This window comes from Tasmannia lanceolata, unplaced genomic scaffold (genome assembly GCF_043159265.1).
Source record: "Tasmannia lanceolata isolate RefF3 unplaced genomic scaffold, GAP_Taslan_0.1 ptg000008l, whole genome shotgun sequence".
Lineage (NCBI taxonomy): Eukaryota > Viridiplantae > Streptophyta > Magnoliopsida > Canellales > Winteraceae > Tasmannia > Tasmannia lanceolata.
The window spans coordinates 63,443,694-63,464,311 of record NW_027518685.1 but is presented as its reverse complement, the minus strand read 5'-3'; the positions used below and the strand labels follow the sequence as shown (position 1 = coordinate 63,464,311).

The window sequence follows — 20,618 nt, the reverse complement described above, 5'->3', positions numbered from 1 at the left end:
GAAAACTTTCCATCTTTTCTACTCCTTTTTTTCTTCCTCTCTCTAACCCTAATCTCATTTCTAACATGTGAAACTACCAGTTTACTCCAAAAGCTTAAGCTGTTGGAGAAGGCGTTATTTTTCATTTATACTTTAACACTCCCCCTCACGTGTGGCCCCTCTTTCTTTGGGTTGGCCTACACGTGGCACCTCTTTTTGGGTTTAACCATTGCATGTGGATTTTGCTATCAAGGAGGTTTGAACCCCAAGCATTTGCTCTGATACCAAGTGAAACTACTAGTTTACTCCAGAAGCTTAAGCTGTTGGAGAAGGCGTTATTTTTTTCTTCTATACTTCAACAGACACAAAATTAAAAATTAGATGTAACCTACACCGACATTTAGATTTTCGAAGTGCAATAGGTATAGCGAAACTATTATCAATCACATGAGTAGTATCAAGATTCTCTTGATCTACATTTTGAATGGGTAGCCTCTTTAGCTGGAAGATCTACAATTGGACGTGGTCAGTGTGAGTAAATCAGTAATTCCTTCTCTTCATTCTTAGACGAACCACTAGAAGAACTAATAAGAGGTTCAATAGGGACATGAACAAGAACAAGACTCTCTTCGACAAATATGTCTCTATACTCCCCTTAAAGACAGGACTGGGAACAAGAGAAAAAGGGGTAGACTCAAAGAAAGTAATATCCATAATGACAAATTTTCCATCCATACACGTGATCTAGATCCATGTACCCCTTCTGATGAAAGTAGGTGGTGGAAGAAGTTCGTGCGGCGGAAGCTTAGGTTCGCGAAAAAACAAAAAAATTTCTTTTCCACTGACAAAACCAAGATCCTAGTTACTCAATTCATGATGACAATGAATTGAATCTCATAAGTAGTGAAAACATTACTACAGATTATCAGAGATGATAATCACTTCTTGATCTACTCCCCACTGGGTGCTCGACGTTTCTCAAACACGAGCTCTCCGAAAGTCGAAGAAGTGGCTCCTCTCGTCACAAGGATGGAGAAAGAGAAGAAGAACTTTGGATCCAATCCCAACACTGAAATTCTTATGGCTTGTTCTTTCAAGAACTAGAACCTAGAGAGAGAAAGAGCATGGAGAAAATGAATTGGGAGAGGAGATAGGATGGATGGTTTTGGGCTCAAAAGGATGAAGTGCAAGAGTGAAACTCGTCCAACCCTCTTGTTAAAGTATAAAAAATTAAAGAACGCCTTCTCCAACAGCTTAAGCTTTTGGAGTAACTGGTTAGTTTACATGGTATCAGAGCCAAAGGTCCTGAGTTCAAACATCCTTGATAGCAAAAATCCACATGCAATGGTACCCAAAAGAGGGGTTGCATGAGCCACGTGTAGGCTAACCCTGAAAAGAGGGGCCACACGTGAGGGGGAGTGTTAAAGTATAAAAGATTAAATAACGCCTTCTCCTACAGCTTAAGCTTTTGGAGTAACTGGTTAATTTACAACTCTACCCTTTTCATAGATCTCCAATGAGGAATTTGTTTCTTCTCAGGAGTCCTGTTGATTTTGGAAACCATTTCAAAATAAAACTCTTTGTTTCCAAATCAAAACCAAGCACAAGTATCCAAAAACATTTTTTTTGCTTGCTGTGTAGTTTCCAAACTCAATAGGATTTCACAAAATTAGAAACCTTCTCCAATTCAAACTCGCTCTTCCTATTCAAATTTCCACTAACAGAAAGTAAGACAATTTCAACCAATAGGATTCCACTTAACTCCCAACGAATAGGAATTAAGTATTAATTAAGCACATACTAGTTAACACATGTACACACCATAATATGGTGTATCTCCTCTTTAATAAACTATTATGCACCCTATGCATGGTGCACCTCCTCCCTTTATCACATACAATGGATCCAGTCCATTCCACACACATGATCAAATCTGGAACCCAGATCGTCCATAGATCCATAAGGGTCTAGCGAGTTATGAGTGGGATCGATGCTGGGATCCAATGGTGAATCCTGCAGGAGCCACAAAGTGCCCCACTGCGATCTCAAGCAATGTAGTCTAACTACGATCACATTAGGCAAGTGGACCCCACCAAGACATTACCAAGGAGGAGGTTCAGATGAAAGACTTGGGAAAACTTCGGTAATTCTTGGTATTGAAGTGGCAAGGTCATCTCATGGTATTACACTTTCTCTGCGCATGTATGTACTTGACTTCATGAAACTGGTTTGTTGGGTGCGATACCAGTTGACACTCCCATGGATCTGAATAGTAAGTTGCACTCAGGCAAAGGGGAGTTGTTGGAAGACCCAGGCCAGTACATAAGACTAATCAGGAAACTCAACTACTTGACAGTCACAAGCCATGCTATTTCTTTTGTTGGTAGTGCAATCAGTCAGTTTATGGAGGCTCTTAGGTATCTTCAATGGGAGGCTGTCTTGAGAGTTGTCAGGTATTTGAAGGGTGCACCAGATTGTGGGTTGTTGTTTACAGGACATGGGCATCTAGATATTGAGGTGTCTTCTTATGCTGACTAGGCAATTTCTCCCTGTGATAGAAGGTCTATAACCGTGTATCGCACCGTTGTTGGAGGAAATTTGGTATCTGGAGGTTCAAGAAGAAAAATGTGGTAACCAAGTCCAGTGCAGAGTCGGAGTATAGAGCTATGTCTCAGACCACTTGCAAATTTGTTTGGTTTAGGAATTTGTGGGGCGAAATTGGGCTGAAGAGTAGACTTCCGATGAGGTTATCATGTAATAATCAAGCTGCGGTGCATATTGCTTCCGATCTTGTGTTTCTTGAGAGGACCAAGCATGTAGAGGTCGATTTTCATTTTATTAGAGAGGAGGTTGCTAACAAGGAAGTTCAATTGGTCAATGTGTCATCATAAAGTAAGCTTGGGGATATGTTCACCAAACCATCGGGTAGGAGTCGGTTGGGTACCATTTGTAACAATTTGGGCTTATATGATATATATGCTCCAACTTGATGAGTGTAAGAGTATGTTAGTAGTTTAATGAGTTACATAAGGGTAGTCTAGTCTTTTCTCATATTGTAACCCTAATCATGTTTATATATATATGGGATTTGCTAGGGTCCATCGCAAAAGGCATTTTTGCGGTTGGTCTAACGTGCGACAGACCAGCCGCGAAATGCCTTTTGCGATGGACGCTAGCAATTCCCTATATATATGTATGTATGTATGTATTTAAGAGAGAGTCTGGTGGTACGTTAAGATTGATCGTTCTCCTTTTTCTCCTTCTCCTTATTCTTTCCCTCTCTCACCTTTTCACCATACATGAACAATGTATTCCAATGATAAAATGTAATGTTGTTAGAGTTGTGATAGATTCCAAAACTGACCTATTATGTAGCTTAAATCATAATCATGCATATAATCATTGTATTATGTTTGTATCCATATAATTATATCATGTATTATGGTGTAATTGATATGCATACATATGGACATACATGAGTGGATAATAAGACATTATTAATGTTAAACATGCTTCCCTACACTTTTAACTCATTCATTAGATGTAAGCATAAACAGCATTAGATGTAAGCATAATCAGTGTAGCATGGTGTCATGTAAAATAAATTTCTTGTCTACGCCTGCCGTTTGGGAGACGAGTTTCGACAAAGATATTCATTCAATTTTGGTGACTTTTAGGTACAAGATCTAGTCATTTTAATTCTTTGTTAAAAGAAAAAGTATACTCCCAGGTCTATGTTAGAAGGTGTATATGTGTCTAAGGGCATTTTGGTCATTGTACTTCTCTTCTCTTTATTTATATACACTAGTGAGGGGGAGCACATCTCCAACGCACACATTCATTCCATTCTCTTCTCTTCTCTTCCTCTCTCAAAATGGTATCAGAGCCCCAGGGTTTTGGCCCCCCCCTAGGGACCACCATTGTTCCTTCTTCCACTCTCCTTCTCCTATCCCTAATCCTAACCCTAACCACTTATCTCCTCCTCTAACCCTCTAAACTCTGATCTAATATCTCTCTAACCTCCCATGTTCCTCTCCTAACTACCTTCTTGTTCCTTTCTCTATTTCAAATCTTCTCTTTGCTGACCTAAATTATCTCTCATGTTTCTTTTTCCTCTCCGCGGTTCTGATTTCTTTTGATACTCTCTATTCTCATTCGGACTAGTTGTCCTATGGCGCCTTTAGCTATGTGTGCTTCGGAGCTGCGGTGTAGTCCACGGGCCCCTTTGAAATTTTCCCTTCTCTATTGTTCCTCTACCATCGTGGTGGTTGTGAGTTTCGCTTGATTCTATGCCCTCATGGATCCTCCCATCAGATCGACTCCTCCACCTTCGGCTCCCTCTTCTAGTTATTATTCTTCTATGGAGGCTTCTTTCCCACATATGACTACAGTCAAACTCGACTAGTCCAACTATCTTAATTGGTGTATGGTAGTTGAGACCTACCTCCTGGCTCGAGGTAAGGTTGATTTCATAGAGCGTGATCCTCCATCTTCCACGGATCCCTCCTATGCTTGGTGGCGGCAGGATGATGCCCTGATCCGCACTCTCCTCTGGCAGAGCATGGCACCTCATGTCGCTGGCACGATTATGTGCCTCGAGACCTCCAAGGCTATCTAGGAGCATGCAACTGTTCTCTATTATGGGGCTGAAAACCTCACCCATATTCGTGCTAACTATTCGGAGTGGATGACCCTTCAGCGTGGGGATATGCCTCTTGCTGCCTTCTACAGTCATTTCGTTTCCCTTTGTCAGCAGCTAGGTGTGTTTATGTCTTTCACAGTTGATTTGGCAGCTCTTTCCAAACGTCAGGAGGAGCTCTATGTTGTTCGCTTTCTTGATGCCTTGGGCCCTAACTTCCTTTCCCTCCGATAGTAGATTATAGGTTCGATTCCTTCCATCCCTCACGGAGGTTTTCTCTCGTGCCCAGCACTGCTTACGAAGTAGTTCCTCTCATGACCCATCCATTGATAGTTCTGCGATTGCTGCGTATGTTGGAGGTGATCGTTCTGGCCGAGATGGTGGTAGCTTTGGCTGTGGTCGGATCCGTCGAGGCGTGGTGGTGGCGGTCGTGGCACAAGTGGACGTGGGCACCCTTATTACACTCGTTGTCAGGTGGCGGGGCATATTGTGGATACTTGCTACGCCTTACATCCGAAGCTTCGTCCACTCCATTATGCTCACATCTCCTCTGTCAGCCTTCCTGATGTCTCCACATCCTCCTCCGCCAGCCCGGTGGCACATGATGAGTCTCTCCTCATCTCAAGGGCTTACTATGATGAGCTTATGCGCCTATGTGCGAGCAGTCGACCGCCTACTATGGGTTTTGCATAGCAAGGTAGTTCACCTGTTTTTCTTCTCACTACCTCCAGCTCTTGGGTTATTGATTCTGGGGCCTCGAACCGCATGACAAGTAATTCTACTTCCCTTAGTTCGTTTAGACCCTTTCACTTTGCCTCTCATATTATCACTTGCTGTTGAGACCACCGCTCCCATTTCTGGTGTTGGTGTTATTTCTCCCCATTCTGGTCTTACTCTGTCATCAGTCCCGTGTGTTCCTAAATCTCCTTTTAATTTAATTTATGTTAGCCAAATCACTAAAAATCTTAATTGCTCAATCTTTTCTTTCCCTTCTTATTGTGTTTTTTAGGATCTCTCGACTGGGAAGAAGATTGGTTCGAGCCGTGAGGTGGATGGTCTCTATCGCCTTAATATTGGTCCTCCTCATGCCGTTTTGCATAGCTCCGTTGATCCCTATATGTGGCATTGCCGTCTTGGCCACCCCTCCATCCAAAAGTTTCGACAATCATCTATTACTTCTTGTCTTGTTCAACAGTTTCATTACGAGTTCTGTGAACTGGGAAAGCACCGTCGTGTGTCTTTTCCTTTTAGGGTTGTTAGTCGAGTCTCGTGTCCATTTGATTTGGTACATTATGATGTATGGAGTCCCTCGCGGGCTATGTCTCTTTTTTTATATAGATACTTTATCATTTTTGTTGAAGATTTTTCTCGTATAACATGGTTATTTTTACTTAAAGACCGCTTAGAGGTCTTTTATGCTTTTTGCACATTTCATACTAAGATTACTAACCAATATAATTACACACTTAAATGTTTGCGCACTGATAATGTTAAGGAGTACTTTTCTGCATCAAATGGCTTTCAGGATTTCTTATGTACTCATGGCATCGTGCATCAGTCATCTTGTGCATACACCTCAACAAAATGGTGTAGTTGAGAGGAAATTATGATATTTACTTGATATGGACCGCACTCTTCTGTTTCAAATGCGGGTTCCTAAAGCATACTGGAGCGATGCCATGCTTACGTCCTATTTCTTGGCTAATCGGCTACCAAACTCTGTCTTAGATGGTACATCCCCTTTCTCGGTCTTACATCCTCAGCGTAATCCCTTTCACATTATTCCACAGGTCTTTGGTTGTGTTTGCTTTGTCCAACCTCTCTTCTGGCCTGGATAAATTGGATCCTTGGCGGAGAGATGTCTTTCTGGGCTATTCTCGTACCAAGAAGGGTCATCGATGTTACAATCCTCTGTTGCGCAGGTTATTTATTTCCGCCGACGTCACCTTCTTTGAGAGTAGTAAAGTTGTGCCAGACTCTCAGGTCCCTCTTCCTATTCCTGTTCTCCCTGACCCTGTTGAGTTCACTTCCTCCCCATTGCAGGCGACTTCGGCTCCTCCTCTAGCTCTCTGAAGGTCTATCAGTTGTGTACGAGGCCAGATGTTCAACACCCTACGCCAGAGGCATCGTCTTTTCAGCCGGAGATACCGACTCCTCCTTCTCAGGTACCTCTTTTTCCCTCTCCTGATGCTCTTGTCGATTCTCCAATTGCTTCTCGCACTCGTTCTCATACCCTTGCTCATCCCATTTGCCATTTTATGTCATATGATCATCTCACCCCTATTTTTCATAGTTTTGTCTCTTCCATGTCCTCTGTTTCTTTGCCATAGTCTGTCGCGAAGGCCCTTGCTCATCAAGGATGGCATGCTGCTATGGATCTTGAGATGGCTGCTCTTCAGGCCAATCATACTTGGGATTTGGTCCCTCTACCTCATGGTGCTCAGCCCATGGGCTGTCATTGGGTCTTTGCCATCAAATACTTTCCAGACGGGGACAGGTGAGCGCCTTAAGGGGCGTTTGGTTGCCAAGGTTTATACACAGACATTCGGGGTTAACTACACTGAGACATTCTCTCCACTTGCCAAAATTCCCTCAGATAGAGTATTGATTTCCCTCACCGTCAAGCGAGGATGATCCTTATATCAGCTTGATGTCAAGAATACCTTTATGTATAGGGACCTCTTTGAGGAGGTGCACATGGAGCAACTTCCTGGGTATGTTGCTTAAGAGGACATGTCCTCCTCAGTTTGCCGACTTTGCAAGTCTAAATATGGTCTCAAACAATCTCCTAGAGCATGGTTTGGGAGATTCAGTGATGTTGTTATATGATTTGACATGAAGCAAATGAAATATGTACCAGATCTATTGGATGAGATAGGTTCTCTGGGTATGAAATCAGTTGTTGTTCACATGGACCCGAACACAAAGCTACTTCCAGATGAGGGAGAGTTGTTAGATGATCATGGCAAGTATAAGCGGTTGGTTGGAATATATTTCACAGTTACTCGCCCAGATATTTCATTTGCAGTAGGGGTAGTTAGCCAGTTCATGAGCGCACCATGTACGTCCCACTTGGCATCAATGATTCAGATTCTTTGCTACTTGAAAAGTACGCCAGGGAAAGGCTTGTTCAAGAGACACAAGAGAGGTTGGAAGGATTTTGTGATGCAGATTGGGTAGGATCTCCAGCAGATAGGAGATCCACCACTGAATATTGTACCTTCGTTGTGGCGAAGCAAGAAGCAAGACATAGCATCCAAATCAAGTGCAGAAGTCGAATACCGAGCCATGTCATATACAAGTGGAGAGACCATCTAGTTGTGAGCTCTCCTATCTGAGATTGGTTTCTCTTCCTCATCCCAACTCTCCTACATTGCAACAATAAGGCTGCTATCCACATTGCTACCAACCCAGTTTATCATGAGCGAACAAATCATATTGAAGTGGATTGTCACTTCATTTGTCAAAGAATTCAAAAGGGCGAGATAAGCACAACTTTCACTCAATCAATAGACCAACTAGCTGATGTATTTACTAAGTCATTGAATAAAGCAGAATTGAGTGATATTTTTAATAAGCTAGTCATGTATGATATATTCATTCAGCTTGAGGGGGAGTGTTAGAAGGTGTATCTGTGCCTAAGGGCATTTTGGTCATTGTACTTCTTCTCTCTTTATAAATAGATAAGCTAGTGAGGGGGAGCACATCTCCAACTCACACATTCATTTCATTCTCTTATGTTCTCTTCCTATCTCAACAGTTCAGAAAAAGATTTCAATTTATTTAGTATCTATGTCTACAGAGTCAAGTAAATTAGTGGAGCCTAAGTCACTATTTCTGTAATGGAGGAATATTTTCTGCTTACTTTTGGTTGGTATCTAATAAATAAGTGATATTAATGAGAACTGTGTATTTCTCTTCATTATATCTAGTCAAGTTAGAAGTATCACAGTCAAAGCTTCCAATAAAATGTCATTCGGAATCAGTTACAACTGTTATACAGTAGCAATAATACATATTGCAAATATTATACGTAATAGCACTAACACGTATTGCATTTTTAGAGCTTCTTAAATATGCACTCACTGATATAACTCATCGGTGATTTTTCTATGCAAGTTTGTCAAGATCTAAAGCCACCATTCAAGGGATTTTGCACAATTGGATAGGTTCTTTTGAGATGATTTTAGGTTTGTAGCATCATTTCCTAAGGAATTCGAAATCTAGTTAATAAAAAATTAGGAGACGTTGGGCCCCCACCTTAAACCAGTATGAAAAATGGCATGCAAAGATGCACAATCTCGTGACTTACAAGAATGGAAAAATGAAATTTTCTTCTCTTTTCTCCGCAAAGAGTGCTATAATGATTACTTTTGATGTCTTCTATTTGTGTAACCCTGGGTATTTCACAACAGATGGTGGAAGAAATAACTTGGAAAAGCTCCACAAAGCTTTGATACCATGGAGAAATTTGAAAAGTTGCACAGTGGAACATGCAATAAAAGACTTAGGTGGTAATTCGACTAATAAAACAATTTTACATTCAATATCTCCAATAATTCTTACGTCAGATCATAAACTACATTTCATTGGGATTCTTTTTATTTGAATTGGGAAACAACATGAAGATATGGCATATCAGGGTTGTCCTGAACAGCCATATTTACTAAATTCAGGGTATATATGTCATTTTTAAAAAGATGGGGATATTTTTTTCGAAAAAATGTAGTCATTAAATGAAATGTTTGTTCAGTTTGTTAAGGACGGCTATTAGGAAGCTCATTGATATGCTGTGTCTTCGTAACAGCTCTTATTTGAATTTAGTTTTGTTATCAAGGACTATATATCCTTGCAAAACAATTGAGCCCTCTATGTTATTCAACCTTTTCAAAGAAAAAAAACACTCATTGAGTGATAAAATGGCTTTTTAGCTATTCATTCCAAAACCAAAATTGGGTATAGATTGCTGAAATGACTCATCCCATTTTTATCCAAATATGTGAGAAAAGTCATACAACTTAATTTGAAATTATTTCAATTTGAGCTCTGAAAATGAATCTTACCCTCAAGTGCCTGGAATGACCTTTCAGATCCCAAAAGTTTCAAGGCAATTGGTTGATCTGGACCAAAGACCTCACCAGATGCAAGCTGAAATAGCAAGATAGAGTGGATGCAAAACATGATTAAGTCCGAGATATGGTAAATCTAGATTATCCAAAACTTATTTAGCAGCTGCTACAAGATCAATGATTGCAAACCATAAGACATTTCTAGTTTAAGTTTCTATTAGCAATTTATGACCAAACCAAAGCTATGCTAATTCCTTAGAAAATAAATTTTGTAAATGAAAATTTGTGGTTTTTTCGATGCATGTCATTCTTATTACAGAAGAATGATAAATTTCTAAACATCATAATAATGTGAATAAACCAGAAATTCAACATAGTTCAAACCACTGGACAAAACCAACTTAACACAGTCAGCAAAACCAACTGAACACAGTCAGCAAAGAAAAATAACACCTTATTATCAACTGGAAACAACTTACTAGAGATGATAACTTAATAGAGGCACAAGCAGTGGAAAAATCCCAATACTAAATACAACATGTCTATAATAGCAAAAAAAATATGCTTATTTCTTTGGCTCACAGTTTTCTACTAGGGATCATTTTGATCCCCATTTATCAATCCCATGGAGAATTTCAGTTCCTTGGAAATTGATATTTAATGTCTCGATATAGATTTACTTGTAAACACCTAAAATTTAAATTAATTTTCTTTTAATAGAAAAAACAAAAGATGTAGCATATTAACAAAAATATTTTCATTTTTAATGAATTAACAAAAACGTTATCCTACCTTTACTACACGTCACTTTCCTTTTTTTGAACCCAACACACCTCTCTAAGTAAAATTCAAAATTCTGTCCCTTACCCCTTGAAAAGCGAGCCCACAATATCTCTCTCTCTCTCTCTCTCTCTCTCTCTCTCTCTCTCTCTCTCTCTCTCTCTCTCTCTCTCTCACACACACACACACACACACACACATTTTCAACACCCATACAAGATTCCTTTTGGGGAAATATTTACTTAGTCCCCTCAAACGTATCTCTTTCAGTCTCATATATAGAACATTAAACAAAAAATCTTCAACAATATACATACGCTCAAAGAAGACCTTGTTGTGGATTTTTTTATAGATCTACTAAGAGCTTTCAAATTTGACCAAGATTCAATCAGGAACAGCAAAGAAATGAGGAAATTTAAAAAGAAAACAGTCCAAAACAGTAGGTTGCTATCCAAATCAGATTGTGTGCGGTAAAATGCAGAAATTGAATTGCAATTGATGAAAAACAGTGACTAGGTGATATAAAGAAGAGAGAATGAATAGAAACTGGAATTTTATTCAAATGGTGATGGAAAATCAGCAAAGAGATACTTATCTCAACTGAAACCTCAAGTTGAGGGGATAAGGATATGAAAGGCCTTCAATCTATAGGAAATCCTCTCCAACATCTCATAAAGTTCTCCAAACAATCACAAGTTAATCTCCAAGTTAGCGCTTACAAATCCCTTCTTTAAATTCAGCAAAAGTCCCTAAAAGTACAAAATACTTTGTATTTCATTTCATTTCATTAATGGAGAGAATGATATTTTGTAGGCAGTATTATTGAACTGCATAGCAAAGTAACCGTATATTATGTATGGGATGTCAGATCGGCATGGGACCAATAATACCTTGTAACTCTATGTGGTATTAGCAATTCTATGTGATATTGACATAGCGTTAGAGGCTTTGGAGGGGAGACTGGTCAATGTACTTTCTTCATTAAATTATACTTCTTTATAGACTTTATTGTTCCAAATATGTGCGACAACATGTCTCACTAGGTGTTCGATGTGATTAAGCCATTATGGATGGCTTTCTTGCTTATGTGATTGTTTCTAAGTATGTATTTGTGATTATTCTAGCATTTTCAAAAGTTGTCTTAAAATTTCATTACTTGCATAAGTTTCCATATGTTTCCATGATTTTACAAGATTTTCACATAAATTTTCAACAAAAACTTAAATGTTTCCATTTCTGTGCCGACTGAAACTGAAACCAAAACCAAAATTTAAAACCCTAATAAGAACTTGCATGGCAAGTATAAGGAGTTTATGCAACTCTAATAGATGAGCAGAGTCATGCAGTTCCTCACGCATTTAGGTCTAGATGTTGAGATAACACGACTGTTGAATAACATGTATTAGGGTAGTTTATTCATTACTTGTAGACTTAGGGGTATTGTAGTCATTGCACACAAGATACCCTATTTGGGCCTATATATACATCATTCGCATGAGGAGCTCTCTAGTGGAGAATATCCATCCTTCACCCCTCTTCTTCTTCCTCTCTTCTCTCTAATCCTAATCTCATTTCTAACATGGTATCAGAGTAAAGATCCTCTGGGAAGGGGTAGAAGGAAAGAAGAAGAGTCTATCATCTCCACGCCATTCTCTCTCTCTTCTCTTGTATCTCTCTTTGCCTTTACGCACAATGTGTTTTTCTTTCCTATTATTTTTTAAAAAATCTCTCCTCAAATCTCCCTGATCTTTCTCTATCGGTATTCTCTCTCTTTCTCGCAACTCTCTCTCACGCATATCTCTTTCTTCCATTTTCTTGTTTTTGGAGTTGCTGCAAATCAACAAGAAAAAAAATTCCCCAAATCTCTCGAAAATTATCTCTTTCCCTTCTTTTTGGTTCTCCATCCCAAAATCTCATTCTTCTCTTAGTCCATAACCTTAGGTTCTTTCTAGTTTCTTTCACCTCTCTTTATGTTTTAAATCCATTCTCTCTTTTATGTTTTGAGTCTCTTCCCCCATCTTCTCCATCGTAATCTTTGTCCTCTCTCCTCTAGATTTGTTGAGTCTCATGTCTTTTGTCTTCCTCTCCAAGGTGCCCACCAAGTGCTCAATGAGATGTCCGAAAGAGATTAGGTGACTCGGACGTCTTCTTTTCGTTTCAAGTTGAACGCCTTCGGGTTCAACTTGAGGGGGAGTGTTGTCTAGTGTTGTCATCTCTTTCTTTCCATTGTTTTCTATGTCTTTTGTGTTGATGTCATCTCTTTTTTCCATTGTCTAGTGTTGTATTGTCTTAGTATTGTCTTCTATGTCCTTCATGTTGATGTCAAAGGTGCACACCAATTGTTTGATAAAATGTCTAAGAGAGGTGTAGTGCCTTATTTGTCTTTGTTCCTTTCTCTTTGTCATTTCATCTTCAAGGCGCACACCAAGTGTTCGATGGAATGTCCGAGAGAGATGCGGTGCCTTGTTTGTCTTTGTTTTCGTTGCAAGGTGAAGGTATTTGACCTTCAACTTAAGGGAGAGTGTTCTCATGTAGTTCTTTGTGTCTTTTCTTTAGGGGGGGTGTTGTCTTTTTCTTAATATTGTCTTCTTGAGAGAGAGTGCTAGTGTTGTCTTAGTATTGTCTTCTTGAGGGAGTGTTGTCTTGTTTTTCATGTCTAGTTTTCCTTATCTCTTCGTGTTGTCTTGATATTGTCCTCCTTGTCTTGTAGTCTCCGGGATCATGTAGATTTACCTGAGGGGAGTGTTGTTGTGCTCCCTATTCATTCTTTGTCTTCTCGGTTTTATGCCTTGACCTCTCTTTTCCGTGCGATGGTTTTCCCAAAGTTGGTCGGCTCTTTTCAGGCGACGATGTTCATGCCGTCGACCTTATCTCCAGACGATGGTTTCCCCATCGTTGGTTGGTTATGTTATCCCTCCTTTTCCGGGCGATGGTTTCCATATCCATCGTTGGTCGGCTCTCTTACAAGCAACGGTCTTTTCCCGTCGACCTCTCTTTTTTGGGCGATGGTTTCCCCATCGTTGGTCGGCTCTTTTTAGGCGATGGTGTTCATGACGTCGACCTTGTCTACAGATGATGGTGTCCCCATTGTTGGTTGGTTATCTCTTCTCCTTCATTTTTCCTCCTATCTTCATGCGACGATGTTCATGCAGTCGACCTTGTCACCAGACGATAGTTTCCACATCGTTGGTTGGTTATCCTCTTCCTATCTTCTTCTTATCTTCAGGCGACGATGTTCATGCCGTCGACCTTATCACCAGACGATGGCTTTCCCATCGTTGGTTGGTTATCTTCTCTATCTCTTCTTCTCTTCAGGCAACGGTTTCCCCGTCGACCTTGTCTCCGATGGTTTCCCCATCAGCTGTTATCCTCTTCACTTGGCGTTGTGCGCACTTTTGGTGTGTCCCCTTTTTCTTGCTAGATCGTAGTTGTTCCTACCATGGCGCCTCCATTGCTCTTCATATGCGGATCTGTTCTTATTCAAGGGCAGGCCATGTTTGATCGCTCCCACTATTGTGCTACTTCAGGGGAGCTGCTCTTTTTGTTGGCCATTGATAGCGATGTTGTTGACTGTGGCCGCTGCTGTCCTTTTTTAGTATTATGCTTTCATTATGTATTCACCACACTAGTTTGGGACAGAGACTTTGTTGAGTTGAGTTGAGTTGAGTTGAGTAAGTATTCACCACACTAGTTTGAGGAGTGTTTTACCAAGCTGGATGTGTGTATGGGCTTATGGTACTTTTGTTGTATGGTCTCTTTCTGTTGTACTTTTAGTTGTTGTAATCTCCCTTGTAGCAAGCTGGAGTTCTATAGTATATACACTCTAGCTTGAGGGGGAGTGTTGAATAACATGTATTAGGATAGTTTAGTCCTTAGAAGCAGGAACCTTCTCTCGGGGTGCCGCTCCCACGTCGGAACCTCGATTCGGCGATCCTTAGGAAGGAGCTTCCAGGGAGCGCGACCCCAGAGAGACGGGAATCGCTTTCTATTACTCTATAAGTCCCACCACCACCAACTTCCTTACATCAAACTCCTCCAACTCTTCAAAGTACTTCATTGGAGCAAGCACAAAGGCTTGTGCATCTTCAGAAAGCACGAGGAACAAGCGCACACAAATGAAGATGGTGAAGATGGTTAGAATTAGCTTTTAGATGTACTTAAATTTTGAAAGATACATATGAAAATGGTTAGAAACTATTATTTTTTGATGTACTTGAATTTTGAAAGATATATAAAGAAAATATTACATACACGCTCCCATGACGTTCCCAAACTTAGACACTTCTAGACCCCACGCTTCCCCGCCCCCGCCCCCGCACTCGCACCCACTTCGTGCTTCTAAGGTTTAGTCATTACTTGTAAACTTCGGGGTATTGTAGTCATTGTACACATGATGCCCTATTTGGGCCTAATATACATTGTTTACATGAGGAGCTCCCTAGTGGAGACTCTCCATCCTTCACTCTTCTTCTTCCTCTCTTCTCTCTAACCCTAATCTCATTTCTAACAATGACAAATATTATCCATCAAGAACAATTGTTAGACCTACAATATGCCTAAGTCAAAGCTTTTAAATAGATAGTTGTTGATGCCATTCCTCCGCAACATCAAATTCAAGATCCACAACCAGAAAATCAGGATCTAATTTCTTATGAAGTTATCAAGAAGCAAGCAAAAATCCAAGATGGTTTGAAGATATTAATAAAGAAATGAGAGCCGTATACCAATGCAAAACATGGATTGTTGTACCATGACCCATAAACAAAAATGTTTCTTAGGTGTAGATGGGTGTATAATGTTAAATGCAAGCAGGATGGTAGCGTGGACCAAAGAAAGACTATTGGCTAAAGGATTCAATCAGGAATGAGATCTGGATTATGATGAAACATTCAGCCTCATAGCCAAAATGAGGTTTGTTCGGGTCTTCTTGTCCAATGAGACCATACGTGGCTAGGAATTGTCTTAGATGGATGCCAAAAAAAAATCTATTTTGGCATGAAAAGTGAAAAAAATCTACATGGATCAGCCCCCTGAATTTGCAAAAGGAAATCCACATGCAATGGTGTGCAATCTGGAAAGAGCAATGTATGGCTTAAAACAACCTTCATTAACATGATATCTTAGCTTTTGTTTAGTTACGAGGAATTACAAATGTATTCATTGTGCGGCTTATTACTCACTTTTTATTCAGCGGAGAGGGCATCTAATCACATTTTTATTGGCTCATGTCAGTAACATTATACTCCCAAGAAATTCAGCTGATAGTATACAAGATATGAAATGAGTTATGTTCCATACATTCAAGATGAAAGGCCTAAGATAAATTCAATATTTCCTAGGAGTTAATTGTTAAAGTTGAAAGGAAATAATATCACTTATTCCTTGGGCAACAAAAGTATAACATTGATCTTCTTACAAGATCGAAAAGGAGTGATGTTATGCATATAGCCACTTTGGTTGCCTGTAACAAACAACTGGGAGACAATGAAGTGTATACAAGGACGGATATTAATCAGGCGAGTCCAACGATGGGCCTCTATATAAGAAGCGCAGTCCAAATGTTACCAACCAATTCATTGCTCATAATCTTAGAAGCACGAAGCAGGTACGGGGGCGGAGGCGGAGGCGGGGGACGGGGAAGCGTGGGGTCAAGAAGAGTCTAAGCTTGGGAGCACCGTGGGAGCGTTTATGTAATATTTTCTTTATATGTTTCTCAAAATTCAAGTACATCATAAAATAGTAATTTCTAACCGTCTTCGCATATATCTTTCAAATTTTAAGTACATCAAAAGGTAGTAATTTCTAACCATCTTCATTTTTGTGCCCTCTTTCCTCGTGCCATCCGAAGATGCATTTGTGCTTGCTTCAATGAAGTAGAAGAGTTTGATACAAGAACGTGTGATGGTGGGACTGATGGTGTAATATGAGCAGGTTGGGGGAGCCATGGGAGTGGTTCCCGTCTCTTCGGAAGCACCATGGGAGTGGTTCCCGTCCCAAGGAGTGTTGAATCGTGGTTCTGGCATGGGAGCCTCACCCATGAGGATGATTCGTGCCTCTAAGCTCATAATTGCATTTTCTGAAGCAGATTAGGCAGGAGATAAAACCACAACAAGGCTGACTAGTGGATAAAACATAAAAAATGTAAGACATTATATTATAGGATAGCCAAAAACAGAATACTGTAGCAGGATCGAGTGACAACACAGAGTATAGAGCAATGGAAGCTGTTGGAGATGAAATTACAGAGATGAGACAGTCATGGGATTGGGACAATTATTATAAACAGCTGTCCTATATTGAGACAACCAAAGTGTGTTGACAATCTGTTCCAATCCTGGTCATCATGGACAAGCCAAACATATTCAGGTGGATCATAATTTCATTCGAGAGAAGGTTGAAGATAGAGATCTTGAAGGAAAGGTTATCCATACAAATGATCAAACTACATACATTTTTTTCAAAAGTGTTACCCAATGACAGACATAAGTCCTGGAAGCAGAAGCTGCCTATACAAAGCACCCACGGTCAGCTTGCCGGGGATTGTAAAATATTATAAGAATGAACTAATACTGTAGTTTACACTAACAATGAGGTGTACTATATAATATATACTGACATATAGATAATAGTGATCCACAGTGTAACACATGATTCATTGGGCCTCATGAGATTTTTTTTTGGTCTCTAATCATCTGTTATTCGTTTTTTATAAGACACTAGAAATAGGGATTTGCTAGGGACCATCACAGAAGGCATTTCGCAGATGGGCTGTTGCATGTGAGAGCAGCAACCTGAGATGAATTAAATGAATAAGACAAAATCTGCGGAAAAGTGAGCCTGTGTGGCTGCTCTCACATTCAACCGCCGATCCGCGAAATGCCTTGATGGTCCCTAGCAAATTCCCTAGAAATATCTATGGCAACAAGAATACATGTGGTTGAACATATAAATCTGTCTCCACATTTTCCGGAACATGCATCAGCTTGTAAATACTTTGTTATTTGTGAGTTTATTCCCAGTCCCATGTCCCTTGAGTATTGCATTATCAGTTTCTTCCTCTAGGAACCTTAGCTTTTTAAAGGAAATAAGGCAAATTGTTTGCCGTATGGCCCTAGACATCCACCTCAGCACTTCTATTATTTCTTCGTATCTCTTGTTCTTTGTCTACCTGTAATCTCCACCATGCTCATTTTATCATTTTGAGTCCATCTTTACATCCTAGTCATGATTTTTCATGACTGAAAAATGAGAGCATATTAACTTACAGCACACATTTTCATTACTGCAGATGCAATAGGTTGTATGTGCTTACATTTCTGAAATTCATGGGATGCATAAATTGCTCATAATAATGTAAAATATTTCTTTAATAAGTTAGTGCAGACCTGAAGAGGGGAAGAGGACATTTTCGAATCAATTCTGGACATAAACACTCTTAATGGCATCCAAATGAAAAAAAACTACCTACTTTGAAAAGTAAATGATTTGATATCATCCCAGCAGCACCTGAAACTGAAACAGTAACTAAACTCTTCCACGATTTTGTCTTGTCCTCCTATAAAAACAGAAATTGAAATAGATTTGCCAGTGAATGGAAATATCAATTAAGAGAATCAAACATGAAGATTCAAATTCACAGGTCAACATTGTGAAATTACAATCTGAGGAAGGAAAAAAAAGGTTATCATTCCATGTACTTCTAAGTAATGATTTGCAGCATGTCATGACTTCAGTTTTTGAAAGAATTAAGGGAAAAAGACTGAAATGCCCACAGTTCCTAAAGAAAAAAAAACTAAGGTAAGAAATTATGTTTTTCCAAATATTTCTAGTGTGAAATGTGATCCAACAAATACCAATAACTCCTGATAACAGTATCATGATCAAAAGAAGATAGCATTTAGTACATGATGGAGACAAACCTTGAACTTTTTTATGCTAATCTTAATATGAATGAAACAAGTGGTGGTAACATTAGTATGTTTCAATGTAAACAGTAGATTTTCCCTTGGTAACATTATTCTATCATATCAATGTCACACGATTAGTGGAAAGGCACTTTTTGAAAAGTTTGGAGCATCTGTTAATGAGACAGTCTAGTCCATGTGAGAGCAATTTATAGAGGAAAACCAGCGATATCCAAGTACACATTAGTGTTCGCATTGATAAAGCTATTATGTACTTCCAAACCATATTTGTTTAAGTCTTTAACCAATGTTTTGATATGTGCTGATTTCGTTAGAGGTTGACTTGGGGGTTATAAAATCAAGGACATGTAGGGGATGGACGATAATTGATCTATGTAATCTATAGTACTTGAAAGCCTCCTACTTCCTCGCATGTTAAATTGATCAAGTTCTAGGAGCGCATGGTTTAATATTTCGGGCGAAATGTGTCGGTTTCGGTTGAAGCCGGCACAAAATTCACATAGAATCAGAATATTACAAGATTTTACAAAATTTAATTTTCACGCTTATTTACAAGATTTCAACCGAAATTTTAAAAATACCAAAAATTTAAACTTAATTTTTCATGATTTTGGCCGAAATTTAAACTGAAACCAAAATGTTTCGATTTCGGTGGTGGCCGAAACCGACACCGAAATTTAAAACCTTGGTTCTAGATAATTAAATTCTAATCTTTGGGGAGAAATCAATGAAATGGAAAATGGTCTATATAGACTTATAGAGTCATGGGGTAACTATGACAGTTGGACTTCAGAACTATTTCGAAGTATTCATGATAAGTTGGAACTAGCATGGGCAGTGACCGCTAAAAAATTGACCATTAGTAAACGGATAATGGATTATGAATTCATTCAAAAAAGACCCAAATCAAATGTGAAGATTTTTTTTTTAATTGGTAAGCTGGGATCGAACCTACAAATATGGAGATAATTCAAAAATAAAATCCACCAATTCATGGCAAAGAAAGGGACGAGCGTACCTCCTTGAGGTTGTAGGTGACGCAAAAGACACCGAAGCATTCGGACTTGGCAGCCGTATCTTTGGGCAGAGGCGCAATGGGAGCTTGGACTTGGCTGCAATTAAACAGAATGATGAAACATAAGAAGAAGAATAAGAAGAAGAAAAATGGTGGTTTCAAGTGATGGAGATATACTTGGGTGTGACAGAGCAAAAGATTTTGGCATTCTGGACTAGCCGGGGAGGCTGTGGGAAAACATGAAAACGTTGACTAGTGTAAATATGTTTTGAATTGAGGGAGAGTTGGGAAGGAATGAATTGAGTTTTGGCAGTTGAGGGAGAGAGTTCTGCTAAAGCCATGAGTTGGGTATTACTCTTCTTGCTTAGGAGGGAGAGAGTGATCTATTTTATGGATATGTAGTGGGATTATTTTGAATGAATGAAAAGCGGGTTGTTCAGTTGAGGCCATGGTGAGGACACGTGGCAAGACAGCTTAATCCCAACAGTAACTATTTGCTGTCCTATTCATTTGGATTCAACCATACAACAAGACATGAAAATGCTATCCATGGGCCCATGTTAGTTTCACAACGCACGTCAATCTAACTGGTCTATCTAGAGAACATTTCGATAGGTGAGCGTGTATAGCTATCACCTCTACGAAACTACTACGTCTCACAGTGGCATTCTATCGAACAAGAAACGGGCGTTGGACCACAGACACCAATTCCAAGACCTAGATTTGTTGACGAGTGAACCATGGCCATGACGGGAATGGTGTTGATGAGTGAGGTAAAGAAGGAAGATAGGAAAGATAGGATTTCAGGTTTTGTCGGTGAGAGATGGGAAATGCAAGGGTGGGGGAGGGTTTCGGTATGTACTAGGACAGGGGAGGCTGCCTCGACTTTCGACCTGCACTCACATGCAAATGGTTAACGACCACCGAAGTGGAAAATCTAGGGAAGCCTTCAACACTCAAATCAGATAGAGGCACAAGTACGGGTGCAAGTTTGGCCGGTGAACCCTGACCCTCCCTGAGCCCGAACAGGGTCGGGGTTGGAAAATCCGACCCTGAGGACGGGGTTGGAAAATCCGACAGGTGCATTTTTTTGGCCCTGACTTAGGGTCAGGTCGGGCTCAAGGTTGATACCCCGGGCCAACCCGACCCGACCCTTTTTACACTTTACCCCTGACCCGCCCTGACCGACCCATCCTTGTTTACACTTTACC

At 39.9% G+C, this 20,618-nt stretch overlaps 1 protein-coding gene across 1 annotated transcript in view; it reads right to left on the bottom strand.

The window, feature by feature from the left end:
* The window catches only part of LOC143885449 (malate dehydrogenase [NADP], chloroplastic-like), a 37,400-nt gene extending 17,095 nt beyond the window's left edge, over window positions 1-20,305 (bottom strand). Inside the window, exons 1-4 of the mRNA XM_077389639.1 lie at window positions 19,585-20,305; window positions 19,411-19,504; window positions 17,936-18,022; window positions 9,682-9,766 (exon numbers count right to left, since the gene is read on the bottom strand). Coding sequence (XP_077245754.1) covers window positions 9,682-9,766; window positions 17,936-18,022; window positions 19,411-19,504; window positions 19,585-19,748 — 430 coding nt within the window. The 5' untranslated portion in view covers window positions 19,749-20,305. The remainder of the gene's footprint in view (window positions 1-9,681; window positions 9,767-17,935; window positions 18,023-19,410; window positions 19,505-19,584) is intronic.
* Window positions 20,306-20,618: the final 313 nt, after the last annotated feature.